The sequence below is a fragment of the Macrosteles quadrilineatus genome, unplaced genomic scaffold, assembly GCF_028750875.1.
Source record: "Macrosteles quadrilineatus isolate MER2022 unplaced genomic scaffold, UCM_ALF_1.0 Scaffold_3__2_contigs__length_128488019, whole genome shotgun sequence".
Classification (NCBI taxonomy): domain Eukaryota; kingdom Metazoa; phylum Arthropoda; class Insecta; order Hemiptera; family Cicadellidae; genus Macrosteles; species Macrosteles quadrilineatus.
In genome coordinates, this window is record NW_026542596.1 from 25232842 (window position 1) to 25251839 (window position 18998).

General features: G+C 35.4%; 1 protein-coding gene across 1 annotated transcript in view; it reads left to right on the forward strand.

The window, feature by feature from the left end:
• LOC128989577 (uncharacterized) overlaps positions 1 to 18998 on the forward strand; it is a 67476-nt gene that overhangs the window by 7143 nt on the left and 41335 nt on the right. Inside the window, exon 2 of the mRNA XM_054411488.1 lies at positions 7003 to 7167. Within this exon, the coding sequence (XP_054267463.1) occupies positions 7003 to 7167 (165 nt within the window). The remainder of the gene's footprint in view (positions 1 to 7002; positions 7168 to 18998) is intronic.

The following is an 18998-nucleotide window of genomic DNA, read 5'->3' on the forward strand; positions in this document are numbered from 1 at the left end:
ACATATATTATAAACTGAATCTGTTTCATACATAGTTTTATATTTGTGTGAAGAATTTTTGTTTAACCTAATTTCCGGTATAAAGTTAACTAAGGCGGTTTCAAATATTCAGTAGATGGACAAAACAATGTTTGGCTCCATTCCCCTCCTTGCCCATTAAAACCCTCTTTTTCTATGCGGATGTAACTTTTGTCATAATGCGTTCATCACAAAGGGCATATAAAACTTGATATATGGGACTATAACACATTGTTTTTATATTCCTAAAAAAAAACAAAAAACTAAAAGGCATAAGCCTGCCCAAAACGAAATCCGAATACTTGATAGGAAGCATAATTTTGAAAGGCTGTAACAACCTTTAGAAACTGTTTAAATCTTGAAAGGGAAGTGACAGATTTTGAAATGCAGTACAGTAACGTATTTCATGAATCAGTTTTCATCGCAGGGAATGCTTCGTGTACCTCTTATAAAGCCGGTTCAGTATTCACACGCACATTTTACATGATAAATCCAAGAATTTACTATTAAAGAAATAGTTTGACAAAAATACGTCTATCCATTAGTCAAAACTTTATTTTATTTGTATAACTCACCTCTTAAAATTGAAATATTTTAACTCAACCAAGTTTTATAAAACCAAATCGAGAGACAAATTCATATTCTAGAGGATAAACCAACAATGGAATTTACAAAACTGCATAAAGCACAATCAGAACCCCTATAAAACTCCCAATCGGTTACAAGAATCCTTTGAACGTTAAACGAAAGAAAAAAGGGATCGATGGATGTAATGGCTTGTAATCTAGAACGTTTAACAGTTTAGCGATGTATTTAATACGTTGACACCCACATGGAGGGGTAATTGGCCACAGTTTTCCTGTAACCCCTTTTTGTGTCCCCTCCCCGCAGTGTGTGGGAGGGGTCGATCCTCGTATAATTGATGTACTTGTCATCGCTCGTCATAATCGACAGCCCATCAACCAACTTGGCAAAATTGCGGTTCAACTTTGAAATGCGCATAGCGAGAGCGGGTTATTTCATGAGCTTTGAACAATCTACGAATGTGAGAGTGAGGTTTTATAATATATATTATGGTTGGGGGGGGGGGGGTTGAGTTTTGGCGTTGGGCAAAGAAAGAGTATTGTGATTCCCAATCATGTATTAACAGATTTTTTTCTTGGTAAGTGGACTATAAAGGGTTCCCTATTAATACCGTGTGCTCCCACTATTTCCGCGTTCCGCCACCTCCGAACCCAAATATGTCCCGCCACCTCCGAATTCTTGAGTGACCCTTATAATCCCGTCACTGCCTACGTTGATAGCTGTCATTGCATCCACGGCTGCGAAGCCCCGTGGATGGAAGATTTAATGAAAATTTAACCCGTGGGTTAGGTTAGGTTAGGTCAGGTTAGGTTGGGTTAGGTTAGGTTAGGTCAGGTTAGGTTGGGTTAGGTTAGGTTAGGTTAAGTTAGGTTAGGTTTGGACGGAAAGTCCTAATGCAGGAAGTAACCGAGGATTATAGGGGTCACTCTGAAATTCGGAGGTAGCGGTACACGGAGGTGGCGGGACGCGGAGATAGCGGGAGGTAACCATTAATACGGTTTGCCAATATTTCGTTTCAGAAAGAATCATTGTATTTTTTAATTGGTTTACCACAAGTTTTATAATCATCCCACTTAACCTAACGACAAATTAGCTGCTAGTTTCGAAATACCCGCAGTTGTTTGTTAGGTCTTTGTCTATTTGACCAGCTCTTAAAGTGTTGTTCAGTACGTTCTTTAGTATTAGCAAATTTGTGCTTACCGAAAAAGGAAAATAATTAGTAAAAACCTGTTGTTTCGTTCAGAGGACAGCTCTAAATTGATACCAAACAAGCAAAAACACACAACTTTATGGTTTTCTAGTTTTAATTATTAAATAAAGTAATTAAATTGATATATCATTAGACACATTGACATTTCCAAGATAATTACTGATATTTACATAATTTATAATCATTAATCAGCTTATCACCTTGCTTTTTAATTGCAAGTCGCATTAGCTGTTGATCAAACTTAATCAACATACAAAGATTTAGACCTACTTTCAATGATGTGGTAGGTTTTCTGCTCTTAAAGCTATTTGTTTTTAAAAGTTTGGAGATTCCAGTAACCGGTAAAATTGTTACATAATTTCTGAAAATGTTGAAATTCAAAACAGAAACAACAAAACAGTAACCAGCATTTTAATAATAACAGTTTTCTAAAGCTGAAAAATAACTCTTAGAGAAGACTAAAAAACATTACTTATGAAAAAAATAAAAGTAAACACAAAAAATTTAATGACACATAAAGTCCAATGTTAAGTTTAAATGGTGGTCTAAACCGCCCGTTCAAAGGCCAAAGTACTACAAAGTACAACCCTACATGATAGGGTCTGGTCCGGTGCGGCATGCTGGTACCACCATACCCTATAGTGGTTGAAGATCATAGCTATTTAAAAGAATTATAGTATGGAGACTCGTTCCTAATTCATAAATCTGATTAAAACCACGAATACTAGAATAGACCCGGTAGAATCATAAACATAAACACATTATGTTTTTGTCCCGAAAATAAACATTATTTTACATTGCAATGGAACTGTGTAAACCACGTGTTAATGCTATTAGTTAAGATTCAGGCCAGCAACGTTATTTGTTGTGTTTATGGACCAAACCGATTCTGTTCAAGTATTCGTGTTAAAAAAGGAATAAAGAACCGAATATGTTGCCACAGATATTGACATGGTTAACAGAGGCCTGAGGCCGCAGATATTGGTATGACTATCAGAGGCCTGAGGCAACGGATACTGGTATGGCTATCAGAGGCCTGAGGCCACGGATACTGGTATGGCTATCAGAGGCCTGAGGCAACGGATACTGGTATGGCTATCAGAGGCCTGAGGCCACGGATACTGGTATGGCTATCAGAGGCCTGAGGCAACGGATACTGGTATGGCTATCAGAGGCCTGAGGCCACGGATATTGGTATGGCTATCAGAGGCCTGAGGCAACGAATACTGGTATGGCTATCAGAGGCCTGAGGCCACGGATATTGGTATGGCTATCAGAGGCCTGAGGCCACGGATATTGGTATGGCTATCAGAGGCGTGAGGCCGCAGATATTGGTATGACTATCAGAGGCCTGAGGCAACGGATACTGGTATGGCTATCAGAGGCCTGAGGCCACGGATATTGGTATGGCTATCAGAGGCGTGAGGCCGCAGATATTGGTATGACTATCAGAGGCCTGAGGCAACGGATACTGGTATGGCTATCAGAGGCCTGAGGCCACGGATATTGGTATGGCTATCAGAGGCGTGAGGCCGCAGATATTGGTATGACTATCAGAGGCCTGAGGCCACGGATATTGGTATGGCTATCAGAGGCCTGAGGCCACGGATATTGGTATGGCTATCAGAGGCCTGAGGCCACGGATATTGGTATGGCTATCAGAGGCCTGAGGCAACGGATACTGGTATGGCTATCAGAGGCCTGAGGCCACAGATATTGGTATGACTATCGGAGGCCTGAGGCAACAGATATTGGTATGGCTATCGGAGGCCTGAGGCCACAGATATTGACATTGCTATCAGAGGCCTGAGGCCACAGATATTGACATGGCTATCAGAGGCCTGAGGCCACAGAGATTGGTATGGCTATCAGAGGCCTGAGGCCACGGATATTGGTATGGCTATCAGAGGCCTGAGGCCACTTATATTGACATTGCTATCAGAGGCCTGAAGCCACAGATATTGGTATGACTATCAGAGGCCTGAGGCCACAGATATTGGTATGACTATCAGAGGCCTGAGGCCACAGATATTGACATGGCTATCAGAGGCCTGAGGCCACAGATATTGAAATGGCTATCAGAGGCCTGAGGCAACAGATATTGGTATGGTTATAGGAGGCCTGAGGCCACAGATATTGAAATGGCTATCAGAGGCCTGCGGCCACAGATATTCGTATGGCTATCGGAGGCCTGAGGCCACTTATATTGACATTGCTATCAGAGGCCTGAAGCCACAGATATTGGTATGGCTATCAGAGGCCTGAGGCCACAGATATTGGTATGACTATCAGAGGCCTGAGGCCACAGATATTGACATGGCTATCAGAGGCCTACGGCCACAGATATTGAAATGGCTATCAGAGGCCTGAGGCAACAGATATTGGTATGGCTATCAGAGGCCTGAGGCCACAGATATTGAAATGGCTATCAGAGGCCTGAGGCAACAGATATTGGTATGGTTATCGGAGGCCTGAGGCCACAGATATTGACATGGCTATCAGAGGCCTGAGGCCACAGATATTGACATGGCTATCAGAGGCCTGAGGAAACAGATACTGATATGGCTATCGGAGGCCTGAGGCCACAGATATTGACATGGCTATCAGAGGCCTGAGGCCACATATATTGGTATGGCTATCAGAGGCCCGATGCCACAGATATTGACATGGCTTTCAGAGGCCGGTTATTATGTGATTATTCTGTCAGCCTCACGCAACACAGACATGGCAGAAGCCTGGGCACTACTGTATACACCTTAAAATTTTTTTCTTCACAAAGACGTTTCAGCAAGATGTATCTTTGGTAGATCGTGTAAGAGTGGCGAGCGGGATGAGCGTGATAATTAAAGTTATACGAATTATTTTTTAGTTTTCCTATACATTTTTGAAGCTGCAACGCATCCGATGACCATGTTTAAGGTGTCATCGGATAGGTCGTGGCAAGTAGATTTGCCATAAAACAAAACCTTTGAAATTTCACCAGGGCTCTGCCCCAGTGACCTCCCCATTTTATTCTTACTAGAGGTTGAAAACAACTGGTTTGTGTTTTACTTAAGCTTCAAGGGATCAATTGGTAAAACCATTGCAAATAATTCTGATGAATTTATTATTTTTCTAATCTTTCTTGTATTAAATAATAGTAAATTACTCAATACATTTATTTGTTTAGCCCCCAAAGTCGATTTTAGTTGTTTTATCTTCCATCGTTTTAAATCAAGTCCAACCACACATAAAAAAAACACGCTTTCCACAAAACAATTAAGAACCTAATACAATGACACTGTTGCAATGTGACGAGGGAAGTGTCGGTTAACGCACTTCCTCCAAGGAAATTTGGGCGGGAAATGACACTTTGGGGAACAAAGCGCGGCAAACCCAATATACGTTGCTGGGGTGGCTGAGACGCTGTGTTGTGTAGAGGATTATCCTCCCTGGGTAAATGTCAATTAAAATTAGAACACGTTGGATTACTTGACTAACACGCAGTGAGGTAAACATGATCACATTATTAGTCGACAATGTGATGAAGTGTGAGTGTGTCATGCATGTGGCATTACACTGTATCAGTTGAGCTCAGAATATATCTTTGTTAGTACAGTTCAGCACAATTTGTATTTATATATAAATAATTGGCTCTTCCCGTTTTGATGGTGTACACTGATGTATTTTCAATAAAATTCTAATGATAACAGATTTTTCTAATGATATCTTTTGTGGGGGGGGGGGGGTTTATTCTAGTGGTTGGAGTGCGGGGTTTCTATCTTTAGAGGCGTAGGTTCAAATCTCGCCCATCACCTATATATTATAGAGATAATGTTGCAACTTGGAGGTTCAGTTCAAAGTCCACCTTGTAGGTAAACCTATCTTGACTACAAACATATATAAGACGTTTCGCTATATTGGAGAATTTGCTAACGATTGATTAAACATATTAAAATAAAGTAACATGATAACATCTTGACCAAAATTGGGAAATGAGATTCAATGCCATCTGTGAACTATTCTATCGTATTGATGTTCATCAAGCAACAATAATTGAGGACTGAATAAAACAATCACCGTTTCGGTTTCTTCACGCAACACACAAGATTCTCCTTTGTTCATACCTAACTCAGAATTGCACAAATCGATCACACAATCCTCCACTCACAGCCTGAGTTCATCCCTTTCTCAATGAAGTGATCGATCGTTGTATCACGTTTAAATGATGAATTAGAAGAGTAAATCAATGGTGGTGATTGTTCGTGCAGGGAAGTGTTTGCGTGTTGAGGCGACGCCCTGGGACAATTTGTGCGGCGGGGTTGCTCAAACTGCGTTTTACGATTACTATGTTAAATCACTAAAACTGCGATCATATTGTTCTTTTCACTTTCTGATTACAGTTATCAAAGAGTCAGCTTTGTTATTAGACAGAGGAAAGCTTCTGTTAGTACACGTAACAGATTTTCCATCGTGCTACTTGTTCGTAAACTAAGCTGTAGATAACAATTAATACTAAAGAGGGAGAAGCTGTTATTGTGATAACCTAGATCTGTCACTAAGGCATGATTTTAGATGGTTGGAGGGGATGGATTTTGTTATACAAGGAATTTAAATACAAGAATTACTAGTGACTTTTGTTCACAGTGAACAGTTTACCAGTCTATGATGTATTCGCTTTGACTGCGTTATAAGTTGTTAAGTACTCTGACGTAATTCGATTTACCTAGTTTTTATCAGTTAACATACGAAAATAAAAACTAAACTAAGTTGATGAGATGAAACTTGACATGATTTCGATAAACCTAAGCTTGTTTTCTAGAGGTTTGACTTCATCCAAACTAGGATATCATTATAGTAGGAATAATAGTTTCTGGTAAAGGTATTGTGCTTTAGAAAAGATATTGGCCTTGTGTCCAATTTTTTATAAGAGACGAGGCCTTGGAATCAGGATGTAGAATTTGGTGAACCAACAGTCTTCGGGGAAAGTACGTAATAATACTTTTATCTAAAAAATTACAAATCAATCTCTTTTCTGACGAACACTTTAAATTGATTCCAAGTTTTCAATCGTCTAGTTTAAGAGTTCAAAAATGAAAAGATTTTTGCCCTTAGGAGTAAAAAAGTTGATACACTAAAGTCACCATCCTTTAAACTTTTTTTAAAGTTCTACCTCACACATAATATCTTTATTTGAAATATTTTTCCAGATGCCGAGGAATCTATCGTCGTCGGCGTTTATGAAACCGTTCGTGGTGCTGGCATTGCCGGGAATGTATTTGTTCTACAAGTACAGCCAGTACAAGCGCCAACAGCAAGAACAGAACCGACGACGAGTGACGGAGAGGGAGTTGGCCCACCTCAACCATAAGATTGTGAGTTATTCACCTTCAATGTCTGCCTAGTTGAATATAAACCATAAGTATTTAATTGAGTTGTTATGTGCAAGCAAAGAGCTAAGCTAGATATTATATTTGGAGGTTAATGGATTGATTACTGCAAACGTGCTGTTGGTTTGTACTGTAAAGTGGTGGTGTCCTAGTCCAGACAGTGTTATACCATTGACTATATATGCCTATAGGTATATATAGTCAATGGTTATACCCAGAGATTACAGTGTGCACTCTGGTTATACCTGATACTGTGTGCAGTTTTACCAACAAAAATAGTTGCACTATACTACGCTTTAATGTAACCTTCTTGTTTTATTAAACTTTTTAATTTATGCATAAATCAAAATCATTTTAGGAATATTTATATGGCGGGGGTTAGTTAGAAACAACGATCACATAAGACCATGTGATCTGTGATTGGTCTTATGTGATCGTTGTTTTTAGAAAACAGTCCCACCATCGATTTATAGAAACAAAACTGCACCTTTAGTTTTATAAAACTCTCTTCTGGTTTAATTCAACCAGTTTTGAGAACGAATTAAATTATTGTTTTTGTCGAATCACAAACTAAGTAACTTTAAATAGGCCCAGTGATGTTGCAATACATCTGTGTTTGATTAATTGTTCTAAATTTTTTAGATTTTGCCACCCACAGGAATTTTATCTATTATTATGCATATAAATAAACATAGTCCTTTATATATTATTTCAACAATATAATTTAAGTTTACCTATTTAATATAAATTACATCAGTACTGATAGCGTGGAATTTCGCAACAAACTAAAATAAATCTTCCAATCGTAAACAACTGTGAAAATCTTTTCAATGAAAGCCGTCTTACGACACATTTCGTTTTACGACAAACCGGATTTTACAATAATCGTAAACCGCGCTTATTGGCGTCCACATCTTACCAGCTGAGAGACGAGGGGCAGAAACACATAAATATTTCACATTTCAAACAACTTAATTTTTTTCTTGAGAAATCTTCGGAGAGATTTATAGTTTTTCGGTTATATACCTACAATACACAGAGTTAACTATATTAGATATTACTAGAGCTTGCCCCGGGGTCGAAATCTCGACCAAAAGTATGTATCTCTATTTTCACCCACGCTGTAAATATCCTAAAACATGAGACTGGAATTTCTTGCATTTGTTTTTATTTTCTGTTTATATTTTGTTGTTATTTCGTCACCAACATGGTTACCCATAAGCTTATGTTATTTTTTTTATTTTATTCGCGTAGATTTACCCTGCGATGCACAGCATTTTTTTTTTAAACATGCTTTTCTATTAATATATAAAATTAGCCCCATGTCAAATCTCCATAAGAAAAGTTATTTTTTTATTTTTGACCAAATTGACATAAATATTCTCAAAATACAAATAAAACCAACACGTATAGGACCGACAACCTTTCTTTTGGTTCAACCTGCGTGTAAATCGGTCGAGTAGTATGGTCAGGGTGGCCGTCAAGCTTAAAAGTTTTGCCCCCTGTTAAATCTCCATAGGAAAACTTTAATTTCCATTTTGACCCAATTAACATAACTATTTTCAAAATACCGATAACCTTTCTTTTGGTACAATCCGCTTGCAATTCATCACGTAGTATGGCCAGGCTAGCTGCCAGAAGTTTTAAAATTTGCGAGATGTTTCATTCACTCCACGATGGTTCACTCCAAAAAGTAATTTTACAAATTATTTATTTTTATATTGGTTCCTAGAGGTCGCCCCATAGGCGAAAACTCGACCAATAATATGTGATGTATAGACTTCTCTATTTTCACCCCTCACTGTAAATAAAACATGTGATTGGAATTTGTTTGGATTTTCTTTTTATATATTTTGTTGTTATTTTGTCACCAGCATGGTAACCCATAAGACCCATGTTAATTTTTTTAAATTTCAAATTAATTTTTGTGCTTATTTTTTAGCCTATTTCAATTTTTAAATGGATTCTGCACATCTACAGGAAAATGTCTTTCATTTGGTACCAAGCTCGTGTAATTCGATCCAGTAGTATGATCAGGCAAGCTAAAATAAGTTTTATAAAAGTTTTTTTTAGTATATAAGATTATAAATTTTCAGTTTGCTTATTTTATGGCCCTTCTATCTGCCATTACATTTACATATTCAGTAATTTATAATTATATAATTTCTTCCTCTGTGTGATCTTTGCGGATTACATCAAAATCCGCAAACGAGGCTGCCATTGGCTTCTATGCTTATTATTGAAATAGCCGAATTTTAGTTATTTTAAATATCAACAATTATTTTAAATATATCAACAAATTTAACGAAAGAGATTACAGGTATTTTAATTTAGTCAAATTAATCGTATTTTAATTTCGGTCCAGTTGATAATCCTTTTCCAGAATCATTCGTCCATTTCTTGTGGAACGTAATAATTGGATAACATAATATTATGATATTGTTTGTGGAATAACAACTAAATTTACACCCATAGACCATAAATAGGTTCAAACAGTTACAACATAAATAGGTTGTATATTTTTAAAATTTTTAAACGGGTGGACAAATAATTAAACTATTGATTTAATTATATAAATGAATTAATTTTTAGTTGTGAAAACAATAATTGATATCCGTGTCCCTACAGTTCTTTAAGCAAATGTCAATGTCCCCTTATTTAATAAATAAGTAAACGTCCTATATGACAATTCACGACTAGCTATAATCAACATACAGGCAATTCGATTTTAATTATACACAAAAACCACAAACGTTTGCAGGTTGGTTTGTCTATATTAGCCTACAAATTTACTATATGGCGTTGAATGCTTATAATGTTTTTTTCGCTTACTCTTATTTTATCATCGATACCTACTACATTGACGGTATAAGCCACATTCTTACATTACATAATTATTAAAAGTTATTTTACCTACGACCGTTTTTTAAAGTAGCCATTTCAGTCCAGTTCTTAGAATTGAAAAGTTTCACTTAACAGCTGTTTACTTTCATAACAGCATAGTTTCATTTCATAACAGCATAGTGTTTCTCATAACAACACGGGTAACGGACCAATGAGGTTCAAGAATTGAGGGAAAAGAAGTAAAATTGTAATGCTTCGAACGTCAACTAATCAGCTGATCAGCTGATCAGTTTGACAATTTTAATTGTTGATCTTACTTGTTCCTGTTGATACTCGCGTATTCTTAGATTAAACTGCTTTTAAAATGTCAGTTAGTGAAAGTGAAGTTGACGAGATGGAAATGAGAGCACAAACTGCTTATAATATTCTATAATATTCGATGCTGAGATCTAACTGTAAATTAACTCTTTCACTATAATCATTCAGTTGTAAAAAAAAATAATAAATGCAATATTTCCCTAATGGTACCTGATAATTTATGGTATTTATGGTAAGAATGCTGCTAGCAGAACCTATTCCCTGAAAAAGGTAACTTATTATTTAACGAAGTTTTACAAACACGTAACTACATGAAATCAGCTGATTATACAATAAGTCGTTGCATCACTTTCAGTAGCACTGACAATAAACGAAAACATAACCTCTCTAAGAAGTTATGAGTAGTGTAACTAAAAACCAGATTGTTAGTAATAAAAAAACTGTCGTAGGTAAAGTAGTGTACGCAACTCGCGTTAATAGTCTTTACGACACTCGTAGAAGTTTTTAAGGCACTCACCAAGGCTCGTGCCTTAAATTTTCTACTCGTGTCGTAAAGACTAACTTAACGCAATCGTTGCGCAAACTACTATTAATCATGTCAAGTGTAAATTTTACTATGTTGTGAAACGTAATGCACCCAAAAGCCTCATATGAAACTGGTAATTTACAACTGATGCCAAATATGAAGATGAATGCCTTGGAATGTAAAAATACAACTTTTACTACAAAAATAATATTGTCCATTTCAAAAATCACAAATGTCCTCATGGTTTTTAAAGCGATACAAGAATTTCGTACGAAAAATATAACAACTAATTTACCTATTAGAAACTAAAGTTATTCCTTATTTATAATTTATTTGCTGCCAAACCCCCAGTAAAGATACACTGTAAGCTGTATTCATACAGTCAATACACACGGCACATGGTTTACGAGTGACACATAAATTCACTGTCAGGTTTATTAGCCTTTGGATGAGTTATTGGTCTTTGATGGCCAGGACAGTTTAACAGTCCCAGTACACCAACCAATCTGTCGATGTTTATGTGGTAAATGGTCCGCAGCTTCCCGTTGGAGAAATAAAGTCTCTATTTATAGGAAAGATAATTTCGTTCATTCTTCGCAGTAAATTTGATATTTGGAATGTGATTGAAGTGCTGTTCTCTTTTGTAACGATACCGGTTTTAGGATTGGGTAAAGGGAGTAAATTTTTGTAAAATTTAGTTTTTTAAAATATGGAATGGTTTTTTTTACATGGATCACGAATAATTTAATGTCATCAAGCGAATAGAAAGAAAAAAATTAGAGTTCGAAAAAACGTGTGTAAGTAAATGTTGGTGAGTGGTCAAAGACAACCTTAGCACGGATAATTTGTGTTATAAATACAGTAACACATTTTTTGTCTACGCTGGTAACATATCCCGAAGGGTAGAATATGTTTGTAGTTTAAGAAGCTGATAAGTAACTTTACAAACCTTATAAAACTTAAAATTCTTTCGTACTTGGACTATTTTGTAATAATGTATGTCAACTTCTTATACGATTCCAATATACATTTCATTAACACAATACTTAGTCCCAGGCGACAAAAGAAATAGCAATAACAATCTTCTGCGTGTTTGTAATCACCCCATGTCATTAAATTTTTCTCCAATCTAGTTTCACTGATTTGAAAGATATTAGGAAGTTATTAGGAGGTTTTATCTACAGGGTGAATAAAAAGTCAAGACACCCCCATCTAATATTTTCCAAGTAAATATAAAGAGATATCCTTTTGGTGGTCGTGCAATCTTAGCAGAAACTTTCATTTTATGATTTTGAAATTTTTGAGTGGTCCCCCAAAAGGGGGGATTTGGGGGGCAACTCAAATATTTTAAATGTAAACCCCCTGCAAGTGACACCTCATTTTGAAGGGCTTACAAAAAATTAAATAATGAAGAAAACTAGAGGTCGCTATCTACTCTCTATCCAAAATGGTAGCCCATCAAATGTTGTGGAAAATCAATGGTAAAATTGGGTCGTAATGGTAATATTGGCTACCATTTTGGATAGAGAAGAGATAGCGAACTCTGGTTTTCACCATTCTTTAAGTTTTTGTAAACCCTTCAAAATGAGGTGCCACTTTCAGGGGGTTTACATTTAAAATATTTGAGTTGCCCCCCAAATCCCCCTTTTGGGGTAACACTCAAAAATTTCAAAATAAAAAAAATGAAACTTTCTGCTAAGATTGCACGACTACCAAAAGGATATCTCTGTATGTTTACTTGGAAAAATATTAGATGGGGGGGTCTTGACTTTTTATTCACCCTCTAAGAAGAGAAACTAGACTCGAAGTGTGAGAGAGTTAGGCATGGTCGTTCTGGTGATTTGTACGCCCCAAATATTGAGGATCTTAATAAAACCAGGCCACCTTGGTGTCGAATTTACAACCATCTCTTGCCCCACCTCCCTCCAACCCTCTACCAGCTTCCCCTTAAGTGCTTTCACCACTCTGAAATATTTAAAGACGAATAATTTTATGAATCAATATAATTGCTTACCTATTAATTGGACCAGAGAGTTTTTGTCCACAAACTGAAAGATGTATCTATGGACATGTTATGAAACCTATTGCATATTTGGGTTGTATTGATTATTTGGTATAATTTCTGGTTTAATAATTTTGCATGCATGTTGATCATTGTGGAATATTATAATATGGCCCATTTATGTATTCATTGATAAGCATTTAGGTATTAAATTATATAGATCTAAGCTATAACGTATTGAAGTCTATAGAAAACATTTTTGCAATTATTCTTTGTTAGATTTTTTCCTGATATCTTATGTATTTCGGTAAATAATTATACATTTCTTCTCAGATGTAGTACGGGTTGTATTGGCTACAGTGGTGGATTTAAATGTATAGAATCATTATGTATAGGATAGTAAAGAAGAACAGAAAACAAACTAGAACAAATCAACTCTAATATTTTCACAATGTTATCAAATACTCTTATGTTAGCTAAAAATACGTTGTCCTGCACTACTGATGAGCGGATATTTTTGAATTGTGGATACACACATGTCATACAACAACACACCATAGGTCAAAATAGGTGATACAAAAGCATAATTTTAGCATAGACTCTCTTTATCCTAAAGAGTAGACAATTATGTCGTGTTACCTTATGCAATTTTGGTGCTTGAGTTAAAATGAAAGATTTCCAAATAACTGTATCTATTAGCGTATGCAAAAATTAGGAAATGTTGTAGAACATTTACTTAAATGATTCAGAATGGAAAGGAAATATTTTTAAATAAACTCTACCAAGCAATGTGAAATGAGGTCGTTGTTTTAGCAGATTAAAAACATAAATCTAAGTAATGAGTATTGACACCCACAACTCCATCACGTACAGTAGTGAACATGTGTGGAGGATCATCAACGTTCAGAAGATACACGAGAGGGTAAAATGTGGTGGAATGTGGTAAAGAGGGTAATTTGTTACAAAAACCTCAACTGCTCGCTGCCCTACACTCCACACTCCACACACCATCAACACACATCTGGCGAGCTGAATTTGTATTAACTCTATGGAGTAACTTGCTATATGTTACACACGTCATTGCCAGTGCATGCATGTTTATACATATCAACACAATTGAACGTGTATCAACAGTTTGTATACCAAGAATTGTGTTTTTCGATCTTTGGTGGACAATGCAAATATTGTAATAATATGCATACAACTTTTACTAAATCCCTAGTGGTTGCTTCTATTACAATTAAATATTTCAAACACGTAGTCTCCGGGTTTTCAATGTAACCATGTGAAGCTTATGTATACATTAATTGTATACAGCTTTTGTAGGAAATTATGTATACATTTGCAATTTCTGAAATTCATCCTACTTTTCTTACACTATCTCACGGATAAATAACACATTCGGTAGAAATATTATGCACAACTAACACCTATGATATAAGTTTATGGATTACAATAGATAAAACATATTCCCTTAGGCATTTTACCTTTGACTATTGTAACAGGCAATTAGTCAATGGTATTAAAATAACAATTACATTGATTACATAAATTATTCAGCACTCGAAAGTGATAATTGATAAAACTAGAAGTTTTCAAGGCCTGTAATTTTACGCTTATACTGTACATCATTGCTACGAACGGGGAAGCTAATAGATTATTTATTTCTATAAACAAAGTGAAAACCATGTGTACACGTTACTATTTTATGACATACACTACCGTAAAGTGTGCTTGCTTGCTTCTGGTAGAATAGTTTAATATGGTATGTCGTATGTTAAGGTTTGAAATACGGTTTAAATTTGTATTGCATTTAAAAATCTTATTTGCTTCAAAGCTAAAACAACCAAATGGAGAATAGGAATGTATTTTACACATATCGGTTAGTTATTTGTGTATCCTTCCATACAACAATTAAGTTACACGTTATAAAGTAGATATACACAATTTACGTTATTGAAATCATACAGAGAGCTTGAACGTATGATTGAATTCTGTCTATGATAAAAAGAGAATGTATGCTACCTGTCACTGCTGGTGTTAAAAGAAAGATTCTAGCGCACTGTATAATCTTACATGACATGGCGGCAGTATTTGCGTGACTGAAAAATTAGGTCGCAACTTGTTTACAAGGCGCTGTAAGCTGGACAACCCACTGGCAAAATGTTTAACTGAATCTGGAATGTCGTGCGTGGTCGTTTAAAACTGCTATCAAATACATTCAAACACGCTGTTTTGATTACTGAATGAAGTGTTGGCATATCTTGGCATTGTTGGCGTTAGAGAACACTATTTTCATAATAATGTGAGTAATAATATAAAATAATGAATAGTTAGACAGATTTAAAATTCAATGACGTATTTGATAGAGGATTAGGCTTGCCACTGTATGAAATATACGTCAGAAAAGTTTTGCCCGATCAATTGGTAATATTACGCCCTAAGCTTGGGTGAAAAGGATTTTTATAATTATGTGTATAAAATATGAAATCATTAAAACTAATAATAATTCCAATTTTATGACTGATTGAACAGATGTCTAGTATTTTCACTGTACAATAAACAATTTCACTGTTTCAGGATATTCAGTACTTTGAGCATCTCCAAGTTATTGTCCAATTACTCACACCTACATTTTGTAATAACCTAATTTTCTAGAAACGCCCTTTATGCAAACCTTATCAGATAATAATACCGTATGGAACAAATTTACGAACTATGCTTAAACTTACAACCCATATTACAAATATCACTAGATCTCTTCATAACAAGTTAGGCCTACATCTTTTTTATGTAACGTTTCAAATAAATTTTCCAGAATGCTTCAGCCCCTATTATAACATTCTAATGTTATTAAATGTTCTGTACATAGCGTTGTGTTTTAGAGGTACAACGTAATATGAAGTTAACAACAGTGCGTCAACTCACAAAAGCAATGTTGTGATACGATACAAGACAGTTAGATGTTAGTAACTTATTTTGTGATTTTATTTTTTCATGTTGGTTTTATTATTTTTAAATTGTCTGTGTAACCAAGTGGTTAGAATGTTCGCCTTCAAATATAAAGGTAAGGTTTCATGACAGGCGAGATACTTACTGGACCCAGATGCCATTTTTATTCAGCCATCCTGACTATCAATTGGTAATGCTATCTAACAAAAGGTCGATGTTAAATGGTAACAAGAGGGTTGGACAGTAGCTTACCCTTACATAAGGTGTAGAACGTGCCACAGGCTTAGATAAACACTAACTCACAACATGTCTATGTTAGATTCTGATGAACACCTGAAAATGGATAAATGTGAGCTATGGAAGGAGGTAGCCAAAACATTGTGTATTTAGACCTGTGTTAGCTTGTGTTAGTGACTCCGTTCTGAGTGACAAATGACTCTTCTCAAAAGACTTCGGTTTCTCGTAAGTAATTTTCCAATCCTATAATATTTAAGTAAACTAATGGTTTTCCCCGAGCAAAGCTCGGTCCCTAGGTATGAATACTCATAAGGTTAACATGGGAAATTTCAGAGCCACTGGGGCGGAGCCCGAAAGGATTTTTGAGAAGAATATGTTTTTTATGTCAATCGGGAATGTGAACTATCATCATACCAAATTTAAACCCTGTAGATTTGGTATTTTTTTGCGTTTACTTGTCACAAACACCCATACATCCAAACTTTCTCACTTAGGCTATAATATTAGTAGGTATGCTGTTTTACGCGACTAGTACAATCAATATACGTTTATGGGAGGTTATGGTGTACATGGCACGCGTCCAGAGGGGAGGCTGCACCATGTTGCGGAGATGTACCCCTCCCCCACCACAACCCCTACTTATGTGACGTCACAACCTACCCCCTCCACTAAACCAGCTGCTGAGCCACATCAAATGGCCCGACGCCGCTCTTTAAGCACTTTCGCGCGGCAAATTCCTTTATAGTTCAACACGGGTGTGATTTTCTCAGAGTTTAGCGAGATCCTAATACAAACCATCTGAGCATGAGAACGTGATTTTATAGTATTTTGTACTATTGATAACACTGTTTTTAAACATGCGTTTGTAGTTTTTAACAAATAAGTCATCTTAGTATTTTTAAAAGTTTTTGATAAACATTAATTTACTCAATTTTACCATTTAAATATGGGGAACATTTCACATTACTTTATTTGATACAAATTATCGTCTACATTTAAAATAATTTGTAAAAAAGTAATAAAAACTTATTTTATTAATTTCTTAATGTACACTCCATATATTCAATTAGGTAATTCTGAAGCCGTAAATAATATCAACTGTATCACAAATAAAACCGAAAATAAAATACAACTATAGTAATGTATTACGATTAAAACATTTGGTGGAATCAGTTACTGAATTTAGTTACCCTATGGTCATAGATAATTAATTTTTTGCATAATCAAATCCTTAATTTACGACGTTTAACTGTAAAAACTGCAATAAACACAATACTATACTGATAATCTACCGATGAAGTCCTTGAAAGGAGTTAACGTTAAGGACTTATGAGGATTAGTTAATTGCCGATGCACTCCAGCAAAAGTTAATGGTTGATTTCGTAGTTATTGTTTTGCGATGTCTTCATCAATTGGATAGTTGATCAATTTATGAAATAAGAACACAAAAAAGGAAATAAATTTGTATCCTCAGAAATATAAATCATGAGTCTTTGTTATTTCTTCAAATAATTTATGTCGGTTGGTAGATAAAACTACGTTTTCCACATCTATCTATAAACTGAGGATGTAAGACATCTAAAGGATGTAGGATTGAAATGAATACAATAGTAAAGGATGGAGTATAGTTAAAAAGTAGTAAAAAAATACACTTATTTAAAATACAATTGAAAGACAGTAGTTTTACGAGATATTTCAACATTCATCCCTTCCACCTAACTTTTCTCAAACTGTAGGGTGGTTCATCCCTCGTGCTCAGGTAAAACTTCCCCTCCTGTCTGAAACACAAATTAAAAAAATATAGTAACATTTTATTTCTTAAAATTGTGTGTTTCTTGGATTTACGAATATAACTATTGCTACATACTTTTTAGCCCTAATTATACAGTATTGATCTAAATCTCGACAATTAATCTACATGACAAAATATGGTAAATTACTTGTAGCAAGGAATGCTTGAAATAATCAATCAAACTCCATTGGAGATGATTACGTTGTATCATCAGTCACCAGAACTATTTGTGGGAGAAGTGGGGGTGAGAGAGAGAAATGGGTTGAACGACCGAAAAATTACTTGCATTTTAACTAAAATCGCTTACACAACAAATATAAGACCAAGTATTGTTTGAAGGATATATCTTGAAGGACATGTCTTGTAATCGAATGAGCAATCCTTATTTTTTAAATTGTTTATATACAATTTATACAATTTGTACCATAGACAAAATTAATTAAGTAGTACAATTTCACAGAACATATGTCATTGTTTAAGTGAACCCAGATAAGTAATATATTCATAATATATTCTCTTAAGTACACGAAAAATGAAAGTACATGGATTTAAATCCAACTAAGGGTTTATTGAGTCAAAATAAACGGTTAAATACATTCTGTAGTACTTATAGTCAAGTACCTAGTTAAATTGTTGAACATTTATCTGAGCAATCTGTGCAAACTTTTATTTCGCCGTTTTAGATACTAGGTGAATGGGTAATTATCGTGAAAGGGTATTTCACGTTGGGTTAATTTTGATCTTTCAAATCTGAAGCAACCCCATAGCAATTTTAATTCTTATTATTTATTTGGTTTTAGTTAAGGTGCTCATTATTTTTAATGCTGTTTACCTTTAAATGAGTACAATACGATTCAATACGTATAAAGGTCCGATCTGAAGTATAATTTTTACAGGGTGAGGCAAGAAGAGCCCCCCAATTTTCTTTCGTTGTCTCACTATAAGTAAAGCAACAATGAATGAAAAACTGTGCTTATAACGTCAATTAAACAATGCCATTTTAGTAAACATTATGCCCGAGGCTATTAACACTGAGATTTTGGTGTGGAAACCTATTTTTAAAGTACAGTAGTGATTCTTGTGCGAGAACCCAGAGATTGTTTGGACCACATTCCATCCTTGGTCAACATGAATCCAAATTCCAA